The sequence below is a fragment of the Arvicola amphibius genome, chromosome 3, assembly GCF_903992535.2.
Source record: "Arvicola amphibius chromosome 3, mArvAmp1.2, whole genome shotgun sequence".
Taxonomy (NCBI): Eukaryota; Metazoa; Chordata; class Mammalia; order Rodentia; family Cricetidae; genus Arvicola; species Arvicola amphibius.
Window position 1 is genome coordinate 148,575,379 of NC_052049.1, and position 19,702 is coordinate 148,595,080.

The following is a 19,702-nucleotide window of genomic DNA, read 5'->3' on the forward strand; positions in this document are numbered from 1 at the left end:
GTTTAATTCTGTCTGTGTCTTTGTACGAGCTCCGAGGGCACACAGGATTCCTATTAACCCTGATGACTACTTTGATCCATGGTAGGGTTTTAAATTTTTGAGAATCTTTCATGGGGGCAGATTTAGGTGGTTTCTGGAGAACTTAATACAATTTCCATCTTAGAGAAATAGTTATAGGTTCTCAAAGCTGTGAGAATTGTTGGGTGTTCCAAGAATAGCACGCAGGAAAGTGCTGTGCAGAGAGATGGTAATTTTGTGACGTCTCCTGTCTGCAGGCAAGGATGACATGGAGATGTGCGAGTTGAATCTTGAGGAGACGGGTCTGACTCGGAAGCGCGGTGCTGAGATCCTGCCCAGGCAGTTCGAAGAGATCTGGGAGCGCTGCGGAGGCATCCAGTACCTTCGGAGCGCCATCGAGAGCAAGCAGGCCCGGCCCACCTATGCCACGGCCATGCTGCAGAACCTGCTCAAGTAGGGTACAGGCCTCCAGCCTGGCCTGGCCAGCTCGGGCAGGGAGGCGAGCAGAAGGCTCACCATTTCCTCGCTCCTGGTAGAACGCCTTATGCAAAGTGAACAGATTTTATTAATTATGTGTTTTGTTAATTTGTTCAAGGTTAATTAAGGTAGAAGTAGTGGGTTAAGGACCTAAAAACAGAATAGTCCTGGTCCCAGCAGTGACCCCCCCATTGTTCTTATGCTTTCAGCCCCCTGAGAGAGTCTGTCCTTCTCAAGTTCTGTATGCTGTCCACCTGAAGTCCACCGTGACTATTCTCAAGGACAAGAGCTTTTTTTAAATTTCAAATATTTTATTTTCTTTTTTAAGGATGGCATAGTGCCTTTATAACCTGGATAATGAAATCTTAGTTTATTTGGAGCAAGAATTAAGGTAATTAAAATGATTAAGGAACAGATTTTTTTTGGTCTAAAAAGCTGTATTTTGTCTGCCTTTTCAGAAATTCATAGAAACGGACTTAACTCCTTTTTGTAGTGTGCTTAGGCTTGATGAAGCCCAAGTTCTGGGATTCTGGAAAGAGCTTTAACGTATAGGACACATTATGTGCAGAAGAGGTGCGGGGCAGATGCGGATGGACACAGGGCGCTCTTCTACTGCGCTCTGTGCTGCTCCTGTAATCTCCTCTCCCTAATTCATGGTTGAGGAAAGGAAATTCAGATCACTTGGATGACTGGAAGTTTTGATGTAGCTTTGTTTCCTTTCGGAAGGGACACAGGGTTGAGGTGGTGCTGTGACTTCACTGGACTGAATTCAAATCCTTCCTCACTTCATCTCAATTGTAATTTCTCAGTTTAAACCTTGTCCGAGCTATTTCATGTGATTTAAGCTGGTGTGCTGCTTCAGACATCCCTCCTGCCCCCTTCCCAAAAAATCTGTTTTGGTCTCGTGGGAGAGCCGTTCTGTAAACTTCGTAACTCGGACTCCCTTGTGCTTAGGTGAGCTTGTTCCTGCTGCAGGCGGTTTTTAAAACACTCCTTTTGTGTGCCCTTCGTCCTGACCAGGTGTCAGCTGCTGGAGCCGATGGTTGGGACTTTGCTGTTAGGACCTTAGAGACAAAACTACATCAAGGACTTACGGTGACGTCCAAAGGAGTCTAGAATAAAAGAAGAAAGTAAAATTCTTCTTTACACTCCCTTTGTTTTTAAGCACCCTAACCTTTGAAATTTTAGGGTTTTTATTTTCCTTAGACAGATACCTCAGTTAGGAAATATTTGCCAGCTGATGGGATTAATGTTTAGAAGCCTCAGATTCTGCTGTCACAATTGCTCCTCTCAGAATGTTTTAGTACGGAAGTACTTATTTATTATGATACTCTGGGAGTGATGGTTTTGTGATAAGAAAATGAAATGGCCCCACCTGTGCTAATAATTGAAAATGTGAATGGGATTGGAGGTTGTCTTACTGCTCACACTCACCTACTGTCCGGTCCTTTGGTGATTGGTGACAGAAGGAGTAGTTACTGAAATAAACAACCTGTTGTTTCTCTTTCATCTCTCTCCTTTGACTGGTGTCTTTATTTGTGAAAGATAGAAAATATGCTTTATTTCCTAATTATCAATGAATATAGTCCTTGAAAAAAAATCTAGGGGCCTAATTGTTAATCACTTGTCTGCTCAGCACTATTTTCTGAAGCACTTTTATGTGTCTTCTGGATCCATACATAAGCAATAGATGAAAAATTAACCAAAAAGCAGAAATTATTGTGACAGAACTTTAAAATTTAAGGAATTTATAGGAAATATAGGACAGCAAAGCATTTTTGAAAGTCTTTGTGTGTGTGTGGTTTTTGACTTTGATAATTCTACAGTTAATTGTCAAACCATTTTCTTCCTAATTATGTCACCTAGATTTCCTACAATTTATCTGTTTCAAGTAGTCTATTTAGTTAATTTTGTCAAGAAGGAGAACTGCCCTAATTCGGGCAAGCTGTGATCTTTCCACATGTCACAGCACAGTACTTAGATGCTTCCAGGAAAACCTTAGGACGTCATTTTTGGAGACACAGCAGAAACAGTGTTCTCCAAGACACTGACCCGGTGTCTCATCTGCATTTTGTAGATTCAGATCCACAAAGGCTGTGCGAGAACTTAGAGTATCCACAACCATTTAAAACTATAACTTTAAACCAATACATTAAACACAAAGAACTAATTTCTCTAATGCTTTTCAGTTCTGGTTTCTTCCACAGTGTGTGTACATTTTAATAGAATGTAAAGCATCGACGGCAGCCACATAGATGAGATGCGTGTGAGTGGGGAGCTGTGCTCTCAGTGAGAACAGCGAGTGTCTAGAGGCCTGGTATGTTCAGAAGCTGCAGCCCCTTCACTGTCAGGGAGACCACACCTGAACAGGACTATGTAAAGAAGCAAAATAGCCGAGATCAGCCTGCCCTAAAGGTGTTGTAGTGAGACAGGCTCTCCCTCTGGCTGTAAAAAACTGTTTACAGGCCATGAACCCTTTTGTTTCATGAGCAACCAAGGAAGCAGCTCAAGGCAAAACTAGGAGAGGCTTGTGAGATTTAGACAGTAGAAAACACAGGAATAATAATAATAATAGTAGTAGTAGATATTTATTCCATGTGATCTTTATGAATTGGGTTGCTTTTTCCATGTTGGGGATTGAACCCAGGGCTTCCTGCAGGCGAGGCTCTGCCACAGAGGCACCTCTCTGGCCTTTAGTTGGATACTTTTAGAAGACACTTTTACTCACAGGTTATTAATATGGTTCTCAGGGGGTTCAAATATGTAGACCTTTGGCTTCTTAAAATAGCTTTAAGATACTTGGACCAGCAGAATAGTTATTGAACTAATCAGTCAGTTAATGCTAAGTTAATGATAATCTTACTTCCTTATATGGAAAAAAAAGTTGTAGCGATCCAGGGACATCATATAATTTACTACCACACCATGAAAAAGATATAAATGCATTTGCTCCAGCTATGTAGCAAAAAGAGTGAAAGCAGTGTTTTGTTTGCTCAACCAGTCCTGGAAAACTTGCAAACGGTTGTTCCTGTACTTCCCTGCTTATCCTTAACACCAGTAAATAAGGATTGAGTTTTAATTTTTCCCGGAGATACACTAACAGCAGGGGAGGAAAGGGCAGAGGACATTTAACAATGAGGATAAGGATGGGTTGTGGGAACTGTGGTGACCATAAGGGCAGAGAAGAGCCCAACTGCAAGAGAAGGGAAATCGTGCATCCCCCGAAGCCCGCACCTTAATTGGGAAACACTGATAAACACTCCTGGGTCCTTGCTGAAGTTTAGGAGGCATTTTGTACATCGTAAGAACAGACATTAAGGTTAGTAAACTTGGATGTTGAGTCACCTGGTGTGTAGATCTTAGCAGGTAAGGATGGTGCAGCTGAACTGGAGGTGCCCAGGAAAGACCCTGGCATCCTGTGTGCCCCGTAGGAGGTTAGGGAGTCTGCCTGGGTCGATGCCACAGCTTTTGACTATTTGCTGCAACTCAATCAGTGTCTTCTTCCCCCAGCAGTAACCTATGTATGAAGTGACTTTGATTCTTGGAAGTTTCCCAGTAGATAATTAGGAAAAATTAATGCACACCGCAGACTGCATAATCTTTAATCTTAATTTTCATTTTACAAACAGGCTTATTAAGTGGCCACTCTTCACTTCTGGAGATTTGTCTATTTGTAATTGTTAATTTTTCTTCATGAAAAGTGTGTATCTAATAGTTTCTTAAAATACTGATATTCTGGAAACTCGAATAAATGCCTTCTGTGTAGAACATCCTTGTGTCTTTGTGTGCTGTTAATACAGGGTATGAAATGTCACACTGTTGGTAAATCTCGGGCATGTTGTGTTGGGGACAAAGCCCTTGCTAGGTGGCTACATGGACAGGCAGGCACTCCAGGAGATAGAACTGTGTGTGAGCTACTAAGCCCATTTGAGCCTTGGAGGTCTCTTCCCAGACTCTGACGAATGTATGAGAAGAGAAAGTTTGTAAAATCTGGTGATCCAGAGAAGAATGCTCCCTACTGGCCTGCGAGGAGTGCAGAACCTTCCATGCTCCCCGTGGATCCCGGTCTGTATAGCTCCAGGAGGAGTGTGGACTTTTCATGTACCTACAGGGTCTCTGAAAGGGAAGGAGACTAATTGTCTTCACTGCTTTTTTTCCAGATGCCAAAAGATGGATGATATACAGAGTAAGGAGCATTTAGCCTAAAATGGGACGCTTCCTCACATTGTATAGAATGTCTTACCTACTTAGCTTCTCTCTACAAACCTGTCCTACACTGCTTAGAATAGGACTAAAATGTGGATAAGCAGGTTAGGATAGGAAGGAGTAGATAATTCTCTCTCCTTATGTAAGTCTTTCTCTTGCTTTTACAGTTGTGTTTGCATTTGGGGTGTTTAGGGTAAGGGACTGGGTCAGTCTGTCCTTGTCATTATTCTTCACTCTGTGACCTTGACACCACTGGCAATTTGACATCCTTATCCAGGTACATATCTTTGGTTGTGGGGAGACTGGAGTCGGGATGGGATGAAAGCTCCTCATTTCTGAGGCCACAAGAAGGAAATTGAAAGTCCTGTATCCTTAGTTGCATCCACTTGCCTGCAAATTTCACGATATCATTTTTTTTTTTACCGCTGAGTAGTACTCCATTTTGTAAATGTACCAATTTTCTTTGTCTGTTCATCAGTCGAGGGGCATCTAGGTTGTTTCCAGGTTATGGTTATTACTAATAATGCTGCTGTGAATACAGCTGAGCAAATGTCCTTGTGGTATGATTGCTCATCCTTTGGATATATGCCCAAGAGTGGTATTGTTGGATCTTGAGGTAGAATGATCCCCAATTTTCTGAGAAACAGCCATATTGATTTCCAAAGGGGCTGTACAAGTTTGCACTCCCACCAGCAATGGAGGAGTGTTCCCCTTTCTCCACATCCTCTCCAGCATAAGCTGCCATCAGTGTTTTTGATCTTAACTATTCTGACAGGTGTAAGATGGAATCTCAGAGTTTTTTGATTTGCATTTCCCTGATGGCTATGAATGTTAAACATTTCCTTAAGTGCCTTTCAGCCATTTGAGATTCTTATGTTAAGAATTCTCTGTTTAGTTCTGTACCCCATTTTTAATTGGATTATTTGGCGACCCAGACACAGAAAGGCAAACATGGTATGTACTCACTCATAAGTGGATATTAGACATAAAGCAAAGGGTAACCAGCCTACAATCCACAACCCCAGAGAAGACAGGAAACAAGGAGAACCCTAAAAGAGACATACAAGGACCACCCCTGGGAAAGGGAAGTAGACAAGACCTCCTTAGTAAATTAGCAGCATGGGGGAAGGGAAGAAGGTGTTGGGGAGTGCAGAGGAGAACATGAGGGATAAGAAAGGTCGGGCTGGGTAAAGGACAGAGAGGGAGAACAAGGAAGAGATACCTTGAAAAAGAGAGCCATTATGGGGTTAGTGAGAAACCAGGCACTAGGGAAATTCCCAGGAATCCACAAGGATGACCCCAGCTAAGAATCTAAGCAATAGTGGAAAGGGTACTTTAACTGCCATTCCCTGTAATCAGATTGATGACTACTTTAATTGTCATCATAGAACCTTCATCCAATAACTGATGGAAACAGATGTAGAGATCCACAGCTAAGCCCTGGGCCCAACTCCTGGAGTCCAGTCAGAGAGGGAGGAACAATATGTGCAAAGGGACCAAGACCATCGTGGGGAAACTCACAGAAATTGGTGACCCAAGTAAGTGGGAGCTCACTGACTCCAGACTGACAGCTGGGGAACCTGCCTAAGACCAATTTAGGCCTTCTGAATGTGGGTGACAGTTGTGTGACTTGGGCAGTTTGTGGGGCCACTAGCAGTATTTATCCCTAGTGCATGAACTGTCTCTTTGGAGCCCATTACCTGTGGAGGGATTTCTTGCTCAGCCTAGGTACAGTGGGGAGGAACTTAATCCTGTCTCAAGTGATGTGACAGACTGTGTTGACTCCCCATGGGAGACCTCACTTTCTTTGAGGAGTGGATGGGGGTGTGGGCTGGGGAGAAGATGGGGGGGAGTGGGAACTGGTATTGCTATGTAAAATAGGTTTGTTTTATAAAAAAAAACAGTAAAAAAAGATCCTATATTCCTTCTCCATGGGAGAGTGCCTCTTTTCAAAATACTGTCTTCATTATGAAGAATCATTTTGATTTTGACTTGGCAGTTTCTTAGTAAATATTGTTATCAGTGTCTGTTGTTTTGTTGTCTTAGCAGCACTAAAATAACTCACTTAAATCACTTTATCAAATCCATGGAATGATCAGTATCATACAGATTCATTTTACTATAAATCTATGAGTAAATATAGTACTTATATTATTAAACTTAAGATTTTCCCCCAATATATCTGACAACTAGACATTTGAAAGAGATGTGGAGATACGATTTTTTCATCAAGTAGCGCACTGAATGTTGAACTGTATTTCAGTGGTGCCAATATAGATACATGCGTGACAATTTGAAGACATCGTTCATTGGTGGCAAACAGGCACACTATGTCATAACACACATCCTCACCTCTTCAGCTTCTCACCAGTGTAGTGTTTTTCTTCAAAACCCTCTTTTGGGTGGCAACAAGAAGAGTAAGGTTTTCCCATGATGTGCATATCTGAGCCTCACTTTCTCTTTCTTTTGAAGAGCAATTCAGAAATCTGCTACATTAGCAAGAACTGCTTAATTAACAAAACCAGAATGCCTAAAAACTGGAGCGAGCTTGGGAGGAGGAGTAGAGGGAGAGAGGGAGAAACGCACACATGGGGAAGAAGGGGAAGGAGGGAGGAACTGTAGTGTAGACCACAAATGTACTCTTCATAGTGCTTGAGTCTACATTCATACATGAGAAACCTGGCCCTCACACAAGTGATTAAAATTAAAATACTTTTAAAATTTAGGTTGAAAATTTTATGTGTATGAGTGTTTTGCCTGCCTTCATGTATGCAGACCACATGCCTGCCTGGTGCCTGCCATAATCAATTAGAAAAGGATACTGGATCCCCAGAACTGGAATTAGGAAGAGTTGTGAGCCATCTTGTGGGTGCTGGGAACTGAACCTGAGCCCTCCAGAAAACCAATTGTTTTTATTGAGCTATAGCAACAAGTGTTCTTAACCACTGAGTCATCCTCCAGCCTGCCCTCACCCCAAATTAAAAAAAATAAATGAAATGATGTGGTTATGTGGACATGAATTCAAAGGCCAGAGAGGATGTTTGGGTTCTCTGAAGCTTGAGCTGCCCGTGTATGTGAGCCACTCAATGTCAGTGTTGGGATCTAAACTCAGGTCCTCTGAAAGAGCAGTTTATACTTTTAACCATTTTGCTATCTCTCTAGCCCAAATGACAATCTTTTCAATGTATATTCTAACGTGTAAAAGAGCCTGCCTGATGCCTGAAACTTTACAACCCACAAAACAAGGTGCACTTGTTGGAAATAAGCTTTAATTAATAATTTAAAGACAGAAAGACACCAACCTGGTTTTTTTCTTCTTTCGATTTGAGTACCATCCAAAAATAGTCAAAATGTGTTCCCCTGATTGCTTTGAGTTTTGACTAAAATAATGCCCCCCATTTAATCAGTTATTAAATACATGACTATTATAGTTGAAGCATGTTGCTTCTCAGTGTTATCTACATGCCTAGCTTCCAATGACCACTGAACATATCTGCCCCCATTTTTCAGGAGCTAACAGAATGGCTGCACTTCCCTTTAAGGAAGAAAGTTGCCTTCCAACATACTTTAAAATATAATGTATATGTTTTCAGGCTTTAATCTCCTTCCCAATCCTGATGGTCAGATTCTTCAAGTCCTATAGCATATAGTTCAGAATTTCTTTTCTTGGCTACCTGGAAGAAAAGAGTTGTATTTTAAGAGTCATGCAAATTCAAGTCAACAGTTAATTTTGGTTCAGCTTTCATAGGTTGGTGAGAGGGTGGGCTTGTCATTTAGGAAATCGTTGAAGGGTCAGAATGGCTTTTGTTTATTATCAACTTTATAACCCCCGGGACTACATACATTCCTTCATTTCCAAGATGAGCATCTTTTGGAGCAGAGATGGCAAATAGTCTGTGCATGAACTTCACCCCGGTTCTTCCCATTTACAGAGGACAGCACTAATCTAGTACAGCGATTTTTCCTTAAGGAACGTCCACGTCCTTCAGCTACCACAGTGCCATAACCGTGGGGAAGCAGCATTGACGCTTCATGTTTGTTGGTACTGTTCAGTTCTTTTTTTTTAACCATGAAAAGTCAGTTTCTTATATTCCCTGGGAGCCTTCCTTTGACATATGGCCCTTAATGCTCTCTGGTATTTCGAGATTTAATTGGTGTTTGCTTCATCCTGGAAGAAACATGTTTTTTCTTGATGTTAGCTCTATTCTCAGGAGGTTGACAGTTGAATACAGTTTCCCTTAGGAAAGCAAATCACCTCTCAAAGTAGCATCAAATTTTATCAATAGCAGATCCTATATCCTGTCATCATTTTGTGGCGCTTTATCTGAACTTGTTCTGTTTCTTTAATTTTCCTGGTTTCAAAAATTCAGATGACACTCCTCATTCCCAGTGTGCAACTGAATAAAAATTACTATTCCTCCTAGTCTTATTGCTACAGCGTCCTTGATTGCATGTCAGCTGGAAAGCACCGCAGGTGCAGGCCTGAGGAATATGTGTTATTGATTGTCTCTAGAGTGAGCCCTGGTTGCTTCCACTGATTAATACCCAAGACTTTGTATAATTTTTAAAAATAGGTAACTTGGGAATCAAAATTTCCAATATCTGTTCCCTCAAAGTTCTTTTATAAAACGAATGTTCTGTAGATTGTGTATGACCAGACCAGAGCACTTTTTTAAAAAAAAATAAAATGATGTTGGTAAAACGTCTTGTGTTTGATAAAAGAGACAAGTTTTGAAGACTGTCTGAAGTAGCTCACGTTTCACAAATAAGGCTGCTTCTACATATTTTTCTTTTTTTTTTACTTTGGGTGATTGTTATTTGAAATAAAAAGAAAATGAAACCAGAGGCGACTGGTGTGTACCATCCCAGCACTCCAGAGGCTGAGGCAGGAGGATGAAAAGCTGAGACCGACCTGTGTGCTGTGTAGCTTATTTCACAACAGAAAGAAAGGAATGTAAGAATAACTTAGATGAAATTACTCAGTGGCACAAATATTATTACTTTGAAATTTTCAGTTTTGCAAAACCACAGTTGATTACTGATACATTTTTTTCAAGACAAGATTGGGAATATTATAAAAATACTTAGTTTATTCCTGTAATTTCATTATTTTGTCTGCACATTTCAGTTGATGAGTGTTCTGTCTCTCTCCTTACACCAGGAAATACTTCCTCCTACCCACACTAAATTTTGAAAGGTTACCAAATAAAGCATAAGTGCTTTATGTATCTCCATTAAATATTTTTTTAAAAAAGGTACAGAACTGGTTCTATTTTTGTTTCTCAAAATTCAGACTACTTCAAACTAGCATGTAAAAAAGAAAGTACAATTTTACCTTGTTTTTCTTAAGTAGCTTTTTGACGGTAAGTTGGTGGGCTTTATTTGTAAAGTGATCTGGTGGCCTGCAAAAGAAAGCAACAGTGTGATCCCCTGCATCCACAGTGAGAGCAGCTACCTTCTCCTGCTGTTTTGGATTTGACATTGTAACCAGCATAAACAGCTAGTGCGACCTTGCAGGTGCAGTCACTGGAGTGTTGCCTTACAGATGGCTTATTTTGGGGGCGCTGATCTCAGAAGGGTTAACGGAAGTTCATGAAAAAGATAGGAGGATAAATTCTTCATGCATGGGGCAGTTATTCAAGTCCAGCTCTAAATTGTGACTGCTCTAAGAACTCAGAGCATTTTGTTCACAATGCTGTTTAAGAAAGAATTGATTGTAACTACTGTATATAATTCCAGACTTTATTAGAATATGCAATTTCCATTCATAATATATATATTTTCACTTTATATTTTTCATCATAAAATGGGGTACACTATCTGGAGGACATCTTCCTATGTAGGTTCCCTTAAAAATAGACATTTATTTCTCCTAATCTTTTGAAATACGTATATGCATTGCCTCATTTCTTTATTTTAAATTTTTTGACAGTTCACAGCATCATATAACAGAGTTTTGTAACTGTCACTCTCTGTTCTTCTGTCCATGCACGTCCCTTTCTGATGAAACCCCTCCATCTCTGAGCAATGATATAAGTTTCCTCACCCTTGGTGAAAATCACGTTTTGATAGTTCTTTTTCAGTGTATCTGGGTATGGAAAACAGAGAGACTGATCTGGCCTCAACTTGTTTTGGGTGCACATGGGAAAGGCGAAATTGTGTTCTCTGAACATCTTCAGAGACAATCTCCTTCTTACCATCTTATGCATATGCATAATTAGGTATGTATATGATTAAAATCAGATGTATTATGAGATGGGACATGCATAGTAGGAAACGTAAATTATATAAGCCAATCTTTCAGTCAAGATAGAGGACCACCCAAACTATGCCCCTTAGTTGCCAGCTCTTATCTTGGATCCCATAAGAAGAGGCTCCAGGCTATAGCCAGAGAGCCTTGAGTATGCTCATTCATGCAACCCATTGTCCATTTTAACAGTGTATTTCTCTAATTCACACAGTTGCATTGCCTTCTGTAAGTCTATGTGAACGCTTATTCCCAACTGTTTTGGTAAGAGCCCAAGAACCTAGAAGTGCCTGTCCCAGACCATAAACACCAATAATGAAAACAATGATGTAAACATCTGTGCGTACAATTCTTAGTGAATAGGTGCAACTTTAAAAGTAGAGTGCCTGAGTTAAATTGAAATTCCTAGAGATGCTGACAAGCTTTTCTCGAACAGGGATGTTAGTGATGCGCAGGTCCACCAGCAGTGACGGGCAGGAGCAGTGCTGCCCTCTACTCCATATCATCTGCACTGGGTATCATCAACCTTCCTGCCAAACTTGTGAGCAACACATAGGCTCCTAACAGTGCTTGGCCATCCCTGCCCACAGCAAGACTGAGCATCCTCTGTATTCAATGGTCTTGGATTTCTTCTATGATCAGCACTTCTGTATCCATTGCTCATTTTTCACTAGGGTGTTTGTCTTTTTTAAAAATATTTATTTTTTATTATGTATACAATATTCTGTCTGTGTGTATACCTGCAGGCTAGAAGAGGGCACCAGACCCCATTACAGATGGTTGTGAGCCACCATGTGGTTGCTGGGAATTGAACTCAGGACCTTTGAAAGAGCAGGCAGTGCTCTTAACCTCTGAGCCATCTCTCCAGCCCTGGGTGTTTGTCTTTTATTGACACTCCGAGTCCTATTATTATAGACAGTAGCTTGTCTATAGTGTAGGCTATATTTTTCTTTAATCTTATTGTCTGTTAATTTCATTTTTAACCCCTCCTTGCCTGTCTTCCAGGGAAATACTAATGTCTTCTGGGGTTGGTATCTAGTTAGCATGGCCTTTTTAGATTATAGAAATTTGTTTTGATTTATAGGGAGAGAGTCTGAGAACTAGAATTGGCTAGTCTTGAACTTGCAGTGGTCCTCTGACTTGGCCTCTGAAGTGCTGCGCCACCATACTGCCTTCAAAAGTTATTAAAAACATATTTTTTTCATGCTTAGATAGCTCTGCTTTTGTAAACGGGAAGCAGCTGTACTTGAGGCCTGAGTGGATTGTTGATTCCTCCCTTGTTGATCTGTACTGGTTACTAATAGAAACTTCCTCGTGAAAAACGATCATTTTGGAAGTTGCCTTTGTTCTGTTATCACCCATCTTGGTGTTGCAAATATTGTTTCTTGTCAGTTTGCTATTCTACAGAGAAGCCACACATTACTGTGCATTACCATCTTTCTTTTCTTACACGTTCTCATTTCCAAAGGAGCTTTAGAAACAGAATGTCAAACCCATAGGAAACCGTGTTTGTGCCTCATCTTTAATGAACACAGACAGCAATGGAGTATCATCAGCTTCACTTCGATGGGTGGATACCCTGCACTGCCTGTTCTTGGGGGAAAACTTTGTGATGGCACTTCATGGTCTCAGTAACCTCAAGGGTGGTGTCTTTCAGTCTTATCCCCCAACAAGGAAGACATGCATGATCTCTTGCCATTTCTAACTCGATTACTAAAGTGCACTCTTAACCATGATCTGACCCCAGGACATTGCTTCCTAGTCAAGTTCAGGTACTTATTTTAAAAGTGTTGCTGTTCCTAATGGAACAGGATGAGTATTATTAAAGAAGAGAAGAAATCTCTCTAGTTTCTGGCAGATGGAGTTCTGGGCATTAGAGGGCCATTTGCCCTGGTAGCCCTGGTAACCACTTGAGTGAGCAAGAGGGGGGGTGAGGGAACCAGAGCCACCTGCTAGCCATCTCACACATTGATAGCCAGCATTTAGTTGTGTATCATCTGGAGGCTGTGGTTGAGAAAGGCTGGCTGTGTTCCCAAAAGTGGCCTGTGACTGGCGCATACAGAAACCCTTGAGAGCAGAGGTTGCTTCGCAGAGCTTTTCTGGGTATCACTAGACACCCTTGTGTGTCCTGATTTCTCCTAAACATACATTGACATCTGATCACATCTTAGTCCCTTCTCATGCCCACTGAAGAGCTTCCTGATGAATTCTGATTCAGGTAGAAATCACATTATAACACTTACAAAGAATGGACTACTGTAATCATTAAAAATGATACTATAGAAAATACCTTATGACAGGAGGAAACACTTGGGGTTAAAAACCAAGCTGATTAAATCATAAATTAAACCCCACACACTAAAAGTGGGAGACTTCAACACCGCACTCTTACCACTAGACAGGTCAGTCAGACAGAAAATTAACAGAGAAATAAGGGTACTAACAGATGTTATGACTCAAATGGACTTAACAGACATCTATAAAACATTCCATCCAAACATAAAAGAATATACCCTCTTCTCAGCATCTCATGGAATGTTCTCAAAAATTGACCACATACTAGGTAACAAAGCAAACCTCAACAAAAATTGGAATAACCTCATGTATCTTATCAGATCATCTTGGCTTAAAATTAGAATTCAACAGCAACCCTAATTTTAGAAATCCCACAAATACATGGAAATTAAACAATGCTCACCTGAATCATTAATGGGTCAAGGGAGAAATAAAGACTCACAACCATGATTTTTAAAAACTTCCTAAAATTCAATAAAAATGACCACACAATATACTGAAATTTATGGGACACAATGAAAACAGTGTTAAGAGGAAAGTTTATAACACTAAATGTCTACATAAAGAAGCTGGAAAAATCCTACACTAGTGAGTTAACAGAACACCTGAAAACTCTAGAACAAAAAGAAGCAAACTTCCTGGCAGGAAATAATCAAATTGAGAGCTGAAATTAAAATTGAAAGAAAGAAAATAATACAAAGAATTAATGAGACAAAGAATTGGTTCTTTGAGAAAATCAACAAAATATACAAGCCTTTGATGTAGGATGGTCATCTGTCTATGTGTTACTTTCATTGGTCAATAAAGAAACTGCCTTGGCCTTTTGATAGGCCAGCCCTTAGGTGGGTGGAGTAGACAGAACAGAATTCTGGGAGGAAGAAAGCAGAGTCAGGCAGACGTCATGCTTCTCCTACCCACGATAGACGGTGGTTAGACTAATGCCAGTAAGCCGTAGTCAAATGGCAATACACATTAATAGAAATGGGTTAATCAAGATGTGAGAGTTAGCCAGTAAGGGGCTAGAGCTAATGGGCCAGGCAGTGTTTAAATGAATACAATTTGTGTGTCGTTATTTCGGGTGTAAAGCTAGCCGTGCAGGAGCTGGGTGGAACGAAAAGCAGGCCTGCTCACCTCATCACTACAAGTCTTTATCCAAACTAACAAAAAGGCAGAGAGAGAATATTCAAATTAACAAAATCAGGAATGAAAGGGAGACATAACAACAGACATGGAGGAAATCCAGAGAATCATCAGGTCATATTTCAAAAAGATGTACTCTACAAAATTGGAAAACCTAAAGGAAATGCACAGCTTTCTGGATAAATATCACTTACCAAAATTAAATCAAGACCAGACAAGCAAATTAAATAGACCTATAACTGCTAAAGAAATAGAAATAGTCATCAAAAGTCTTCCAACCATAACATCCCCAAGGCCAGATGGTTTCAGTACAGAATTCTACAAGATTTTCAAAGAAGAACTAATACCAAATACTCCTTAAATTGTTCCACACAATAGAAACAGAAGGAATATTGCCAAACTCTTTTTATGAGGCTACAATTACCCTGATACCCAAAGCACATAAAAACACTACAAAGAAAGAGAATAATAGGCCAATCTCACTCCTGAACATTGATGCAAAAATACTCAATAAAATACTGGCAAACAGAATCTAAGAACACATCAGAAAAAATCATCCACCATGATCAAGTCACCTTTATCCCAGAGATGAAGGGATAACCCAACACAGGAAAATCAGTCAATGTAAACATAAAAACAATCTAGAAACAAACAAACAAACACACAATCACATTAGATGCTTTAAAATACAACATCCCTTCATGATAAAGGTCTTGGAGAGAGCAGGGATACAAGGAACATACCTAAACATAATAAAGACAATATGCAGCAAGCCAACAGCCAACATCAAACTAAATGAAGAGACACTCAAAGCAACCCCACTGAAATCAGAAACAAGACAAGGTTGTCCACTCTCTCCATATTTATTTGATACATATAGTACTTGATGTTCTTGCTAGATCAATGAGACAACAAAAGGAGATCAAGGGGCTACAAATTGGAAAAGAAGAAGTCAAACTGTCACTATTTGGTGATGATATGATAGTTTACATAAGTGACCCCAAAAATTCTACCAAGGAACTTCTACAACTCATAAATATCTTCAGTAATGTAGCAGGATACAAGATTAACTAAAAAAAGCCCTCCTTTACACAGATGATAAATGGGCTGAGAAAGAAATTAGAGAAACATCTGTTGTAGGAGGCCACTTGTTTGTTCCCAGCTTCTCAGCCCTGAAATAATCATACAGAAACCATATTAGTTGCAATACTGTTTGGACAATAGCGTAAGCATATTTCTGGCTAACTCATATCTTAAATTAATCAATCTCCATTAATCTGTGTATTGCCACAAGGTTGTGGCTTAGTGGGTAAAGTTCTGGCATCTGTCTCCGGTGGGGCTACATGGCTTCTCTCTGACTCCATCTTCTTTCTCCCAGCATTCAGTTTAGATTTCCCTGCCTACCTCTACTCTGCCCTATCAGGCCAAGCCAGTTTCCTTATTAACCAATGGCTACAAATAGCATAAAATATCTTGAAGTAACTCTAACCAAACAAGTGGAAGAACTGTATGAGAAGAACTGTAAATCTTTGAAGAAAGAAATTAAAGAAGACATCAGAAAATAAAAAGATCTCCCATGCTTTTGGGTAGGTAGAATTAACAGTAAAAATGGCAATCTTACCAAAAGCAATCTACAGATTCACTACACTGCTCATCAAAATCCCAGAAAAATTCTTCAAAGACCCTGAAAGAACAATAATCAACTTTATATGGAAAAACCAAAATCCCAGGATAGCCAAAACAATCCTGTACAATAGAGAAACTTCTGGACGAATCATAATTCATGACTTTAAACTCTACTACAGAGCTACAGTACTGAAAACAGTCTGGTATTGGCATAAAAATAGAGAGGAGGACCAATGGAACTAAATCAGAGACCTGGATATCAACCCTCATACCTATGAATACCTGATTTTTGACAAAGAAGAAAAAATATAAAAAGGAAAAAAGAAAGCATATTAAACAAATGGTGCTGCCATAACTGGATATCAACATGTAGAAGAATGAAAACAGACCCATATATATTGCCATGAACAAAACTCAAGTCCAAATGGATCAAACATATAACCAACCACACTGAACCTCATGGAAGAGAAAGTGTTAAGTATACTTGAATACATTGGCACAAGAGTTCACTTCATAAATAGAACCTTAGTAGCACAGACACTTAGAACAAAAATTAATAAATGGGGCCTTCTAAGACTGAGAAGCATCTGTGAAACAAAGGACACAGTCAACAAAACAAAATGGCAGCCTACAAAAGGGGAAAAGATCTTCACTAACCCCACATCAGACAGAGGGCTGATCTCCAAAATATGCAAAGAACTCAAGAAATTGGTCATCAAAAGAACAAATAAAATGGGGTACACACCTAAACAGAGAACTCTAAACAGATGAATTTAAAATGGCTGAAAGACACTTATGGAATTGTTCAATATCCTTAGCCATAGGAGAAATGCAAATCCAAACAACTCTGAGATTCCATCTTACACCTGTAAGAATGGCCAAGATCAAAAACACTGATGACAACTTATGCTGGAGAGGATGTAGGGTAAAAGGAACACTCCTGCATTGCTGACGGATGTGCAAACTGGTACAGCAGTTTTAGATATAGTATGACGATTTCTCAGAAAATTAGGAAACAACCTTCCTTAAGACCCAGCAATATGACTTATGGGTGTATACCCAAAGGATGTTCAACCATACCACAGGGACATATGCTCAGTTATGTTCATAGCACCCTTATTTGTCATAGCTAGAGCCTGGAAACAACCTAAATTCCCCTTGACCGAGGAATGGATAAGGAAAATGTGGTATACTTACACAATGGAGTACTACACAGCAGAAAAAATGACATCTTGAAATTTGCGGGCAAATGGGTGTATCTAGCAAACATTATATTCAGTGAGAAAACCCAGACTCAGAAAGGCAAATATAATATGCACTCACTCATAAGTGGCTTTTAGACATAAAGCAAAGAAAAACCAGCCTACAATTTATAATCCTAGAGAACCTAGACAACAAAGAGGACCCTAAGAAAGACATACATGAATCTAATGACATGAGAAGTAGAAAAAGACAAGATCTCCTGAATAAATTGGGAGCATGGAGACCACTGGAGAAGGTAAAAGGGGAGGGGAGAGGAAAGGGGTAGAACAGATAAAAATATATAGCTCAATAAAAATAATAAAAACATTAAAAATAAAAAAATAAAATTATGTAGTGGAAAATAAAAAATAAAAGTGTAATGTACAGTTAAGAACTATAGATTAATAGTCATTTATAATAGTCGAACTTGTAGTTATGTTAGTTAGATTTTCTAGATATACAGAGTTGTATTTCAGATGGACAGTTATTCTTCAAACCTTTCAAAGACAAACATAATATGGCATTTAAAGTGTTTAAGAAATTAGGACTTTTTTTTGACAGCCAGACACATCTGCTCTGACAGCACCAATCTACTTCAAGAGAATGATGGGCACCGAAGAGGTTCTTTATGGAGTTAGTTAGCCATTTGGGCAAGAAACTGCTCTTGCCTGGACTGCTTAATGTATGTTTTATGAACTGGATATATAGAATCCACAGAAAAATGACTGCTGAACTTGCCAAAAGAAGGTGAGGCAGTCCTTTGGGGTTCCTGTTTCATGAAAGAGTCTGCCAAACATTCTGCAGAACACAGAAGAAAGTAACTGACAAATTGCCAGTATAGATGGAACTGTCTTTGAAATTTACTGCTTCATGGAAAAGTCTGCTGGATACTATGGGCCTGTAGGCTGAAGATGAATGCCCTAAAGTTACAAAGTTACATTTTGGGTGACTGTCCAGGCAGTGAGATGTCTCTGCCAATTCTAGAGTTTTAGAAGTTCCTTACAATGTACTTCCTGCTAACTTAGGTAATATTAATATTTTATCCTTCTAGGGTCTTTGGTAGATTTGAAGACTAGATAGTTATATAGTTTTCCTTAGTAATGATAAAAGATAAAGTAGATATAAATATTGTAATTGTAATTCTTGCTTGATACCTGTTTTGTTATATGTGCTTTTAATTTAGACAGAAAAGGAGAGAGGGGGAGATGATGTGGGATTCCCATCTTTATGCTATGAATGTATTTTATTACCATTGGTTATTAAAGAAGCTATTTCGGTCAATGGTTTAGTAGAGTAAATCCAGGTGGGAAATCAGAACAGAGATATGTAGAGAAAATAGGTGGAGTCTGGGAGACTCTACGTAGCTGTTGAAGGAGAAAGACTCCAGTCACCAGCCAGAACCTTACAAGTAGGTCACAGCCTCGTGCCGATACACAGATTAATAGAAATGGGTTCATTTAAGATGTAAGAGTTAGAGCTATCCAGAAATATGCCTAAGCTATTGGTCAAACAGTGTTGTGATTAAAAAAACCCACCAAGCTGATGGGCTGCAGAGGTAACACTTTACTGGATAAAGTTCTTGTCATGTATGCATGAGGACCTGAGTTCTGATCCCCAGAACCTTTGTCAAGCCTGACAGGCAGTGAGTGTCTAATCCCAATGATTCTCTGGAGAGATGGAAAGTGATATGGAACTCATGGAAACTTGTGTCAAACTAGCCTGGCATATGAAACACTAAACAAGAGACCTTGACTTTTTTTTCTGATATTTTTTCTTTTTTCCTTATTTTTAAAATTGAGCTATTCATTTTTCTCCACTCCCTTTTCTTCTTCCCTTCACTTCTCCTACCCTCTCCTCTGACTTCCATGCTCCCAATTTACTCAGGAGATCTTGTCTTTTTCTCCTTCCTAGGTAGATCCATGTACGAAGAGACCCTGTCTTAAGCCAGGTGGGAGGAGAGGAATGACACCCAAGATTGACCTGTGACTTCTACAAGCATTTGGTAACACTTGTACACAGACCACAGACACACAGACACACATACCAGAGAGAGAGAGAGAGAGAGAGAGAGAGAGAGAGAGAGAGAGAGAGAGAGAGAGAGAGAACAAAGGGGAGTGATACGACTATAAAACAAGTCTATCTGGTTTCATGTTTTGTTAAAAAAATATCCTCAAAAAAACAGTTCCCTCTGGAGAAAGTCAAGCATGCCTACAAATCCTATGTTGAAGTTAAAAGCTATCATTTTTTGTGATTACACTAGGTAATAATACTAAATAAAAACTCAGCTAACTGCATCAGTAGTGCTTAGTTGTAACGCAAAGAATCCCTAGAAGATATTTAGTTATCAAATAAAAAATTGTATATGATCCTAAAAAAATTCTTAAATAATTAAACATAAATATGGACACCAAGAGAGAACACATGATGTGAGGAGTGGTGGTATATCCTGAC

The 19,702-nt window shown here is 39.6% G+C and overlaps 2 protein-coding genes across 8 annotated transcripts in view; one reads left to right on the forward strand and one right to left on the reverse strand.

The window, feature by feature from the left end:
- Positions 1–2,004, forward strand: part of Myo6 (myosin VI) — a 135,927-nt gene extending 133,923 nt beyond the window's left edge. For all 7 annotated transcript variants that reach the window (XM_038321204.2, XM_042054632.1, XM_042054633.1 and 4 more), the window contains one exon: positions 276–2,004. In XM_038321204.2, coding sequence (XP_038177132.1) covers positions 276–475 — 200 coding nt within the window. In that variant the 3' untranslated portion in view covers positions 476–2,004. The remainder of the gene's footprint in view (positions 1–275) is intronic.
- Positions 2,005–8,297: 6,293 nt separating this feature from the next.
- The window catches only part of Impg1 (interphotoreceptor matrix proteoglycan 1), a 117,215-nt gene continuing 105,810 nt past the window's right edge, over positions 8,298–19,702 (reverse strand). The window contains exons 16-17 of the mRNA XM_042054730.1: positions 10,037–10,103; positions 8,298–8,375 (exon numbers count right to left, since the gene is read on the reverse strand). Of these exons, the coding sequence (XP_041910664.1) occupies positions 8,298–8,375; positions 10,037–10,103 (145 nt within the window). The remainder of the gene's footprint in view (positions 8,376–10,036; positions 10,104–19,702) is intronic.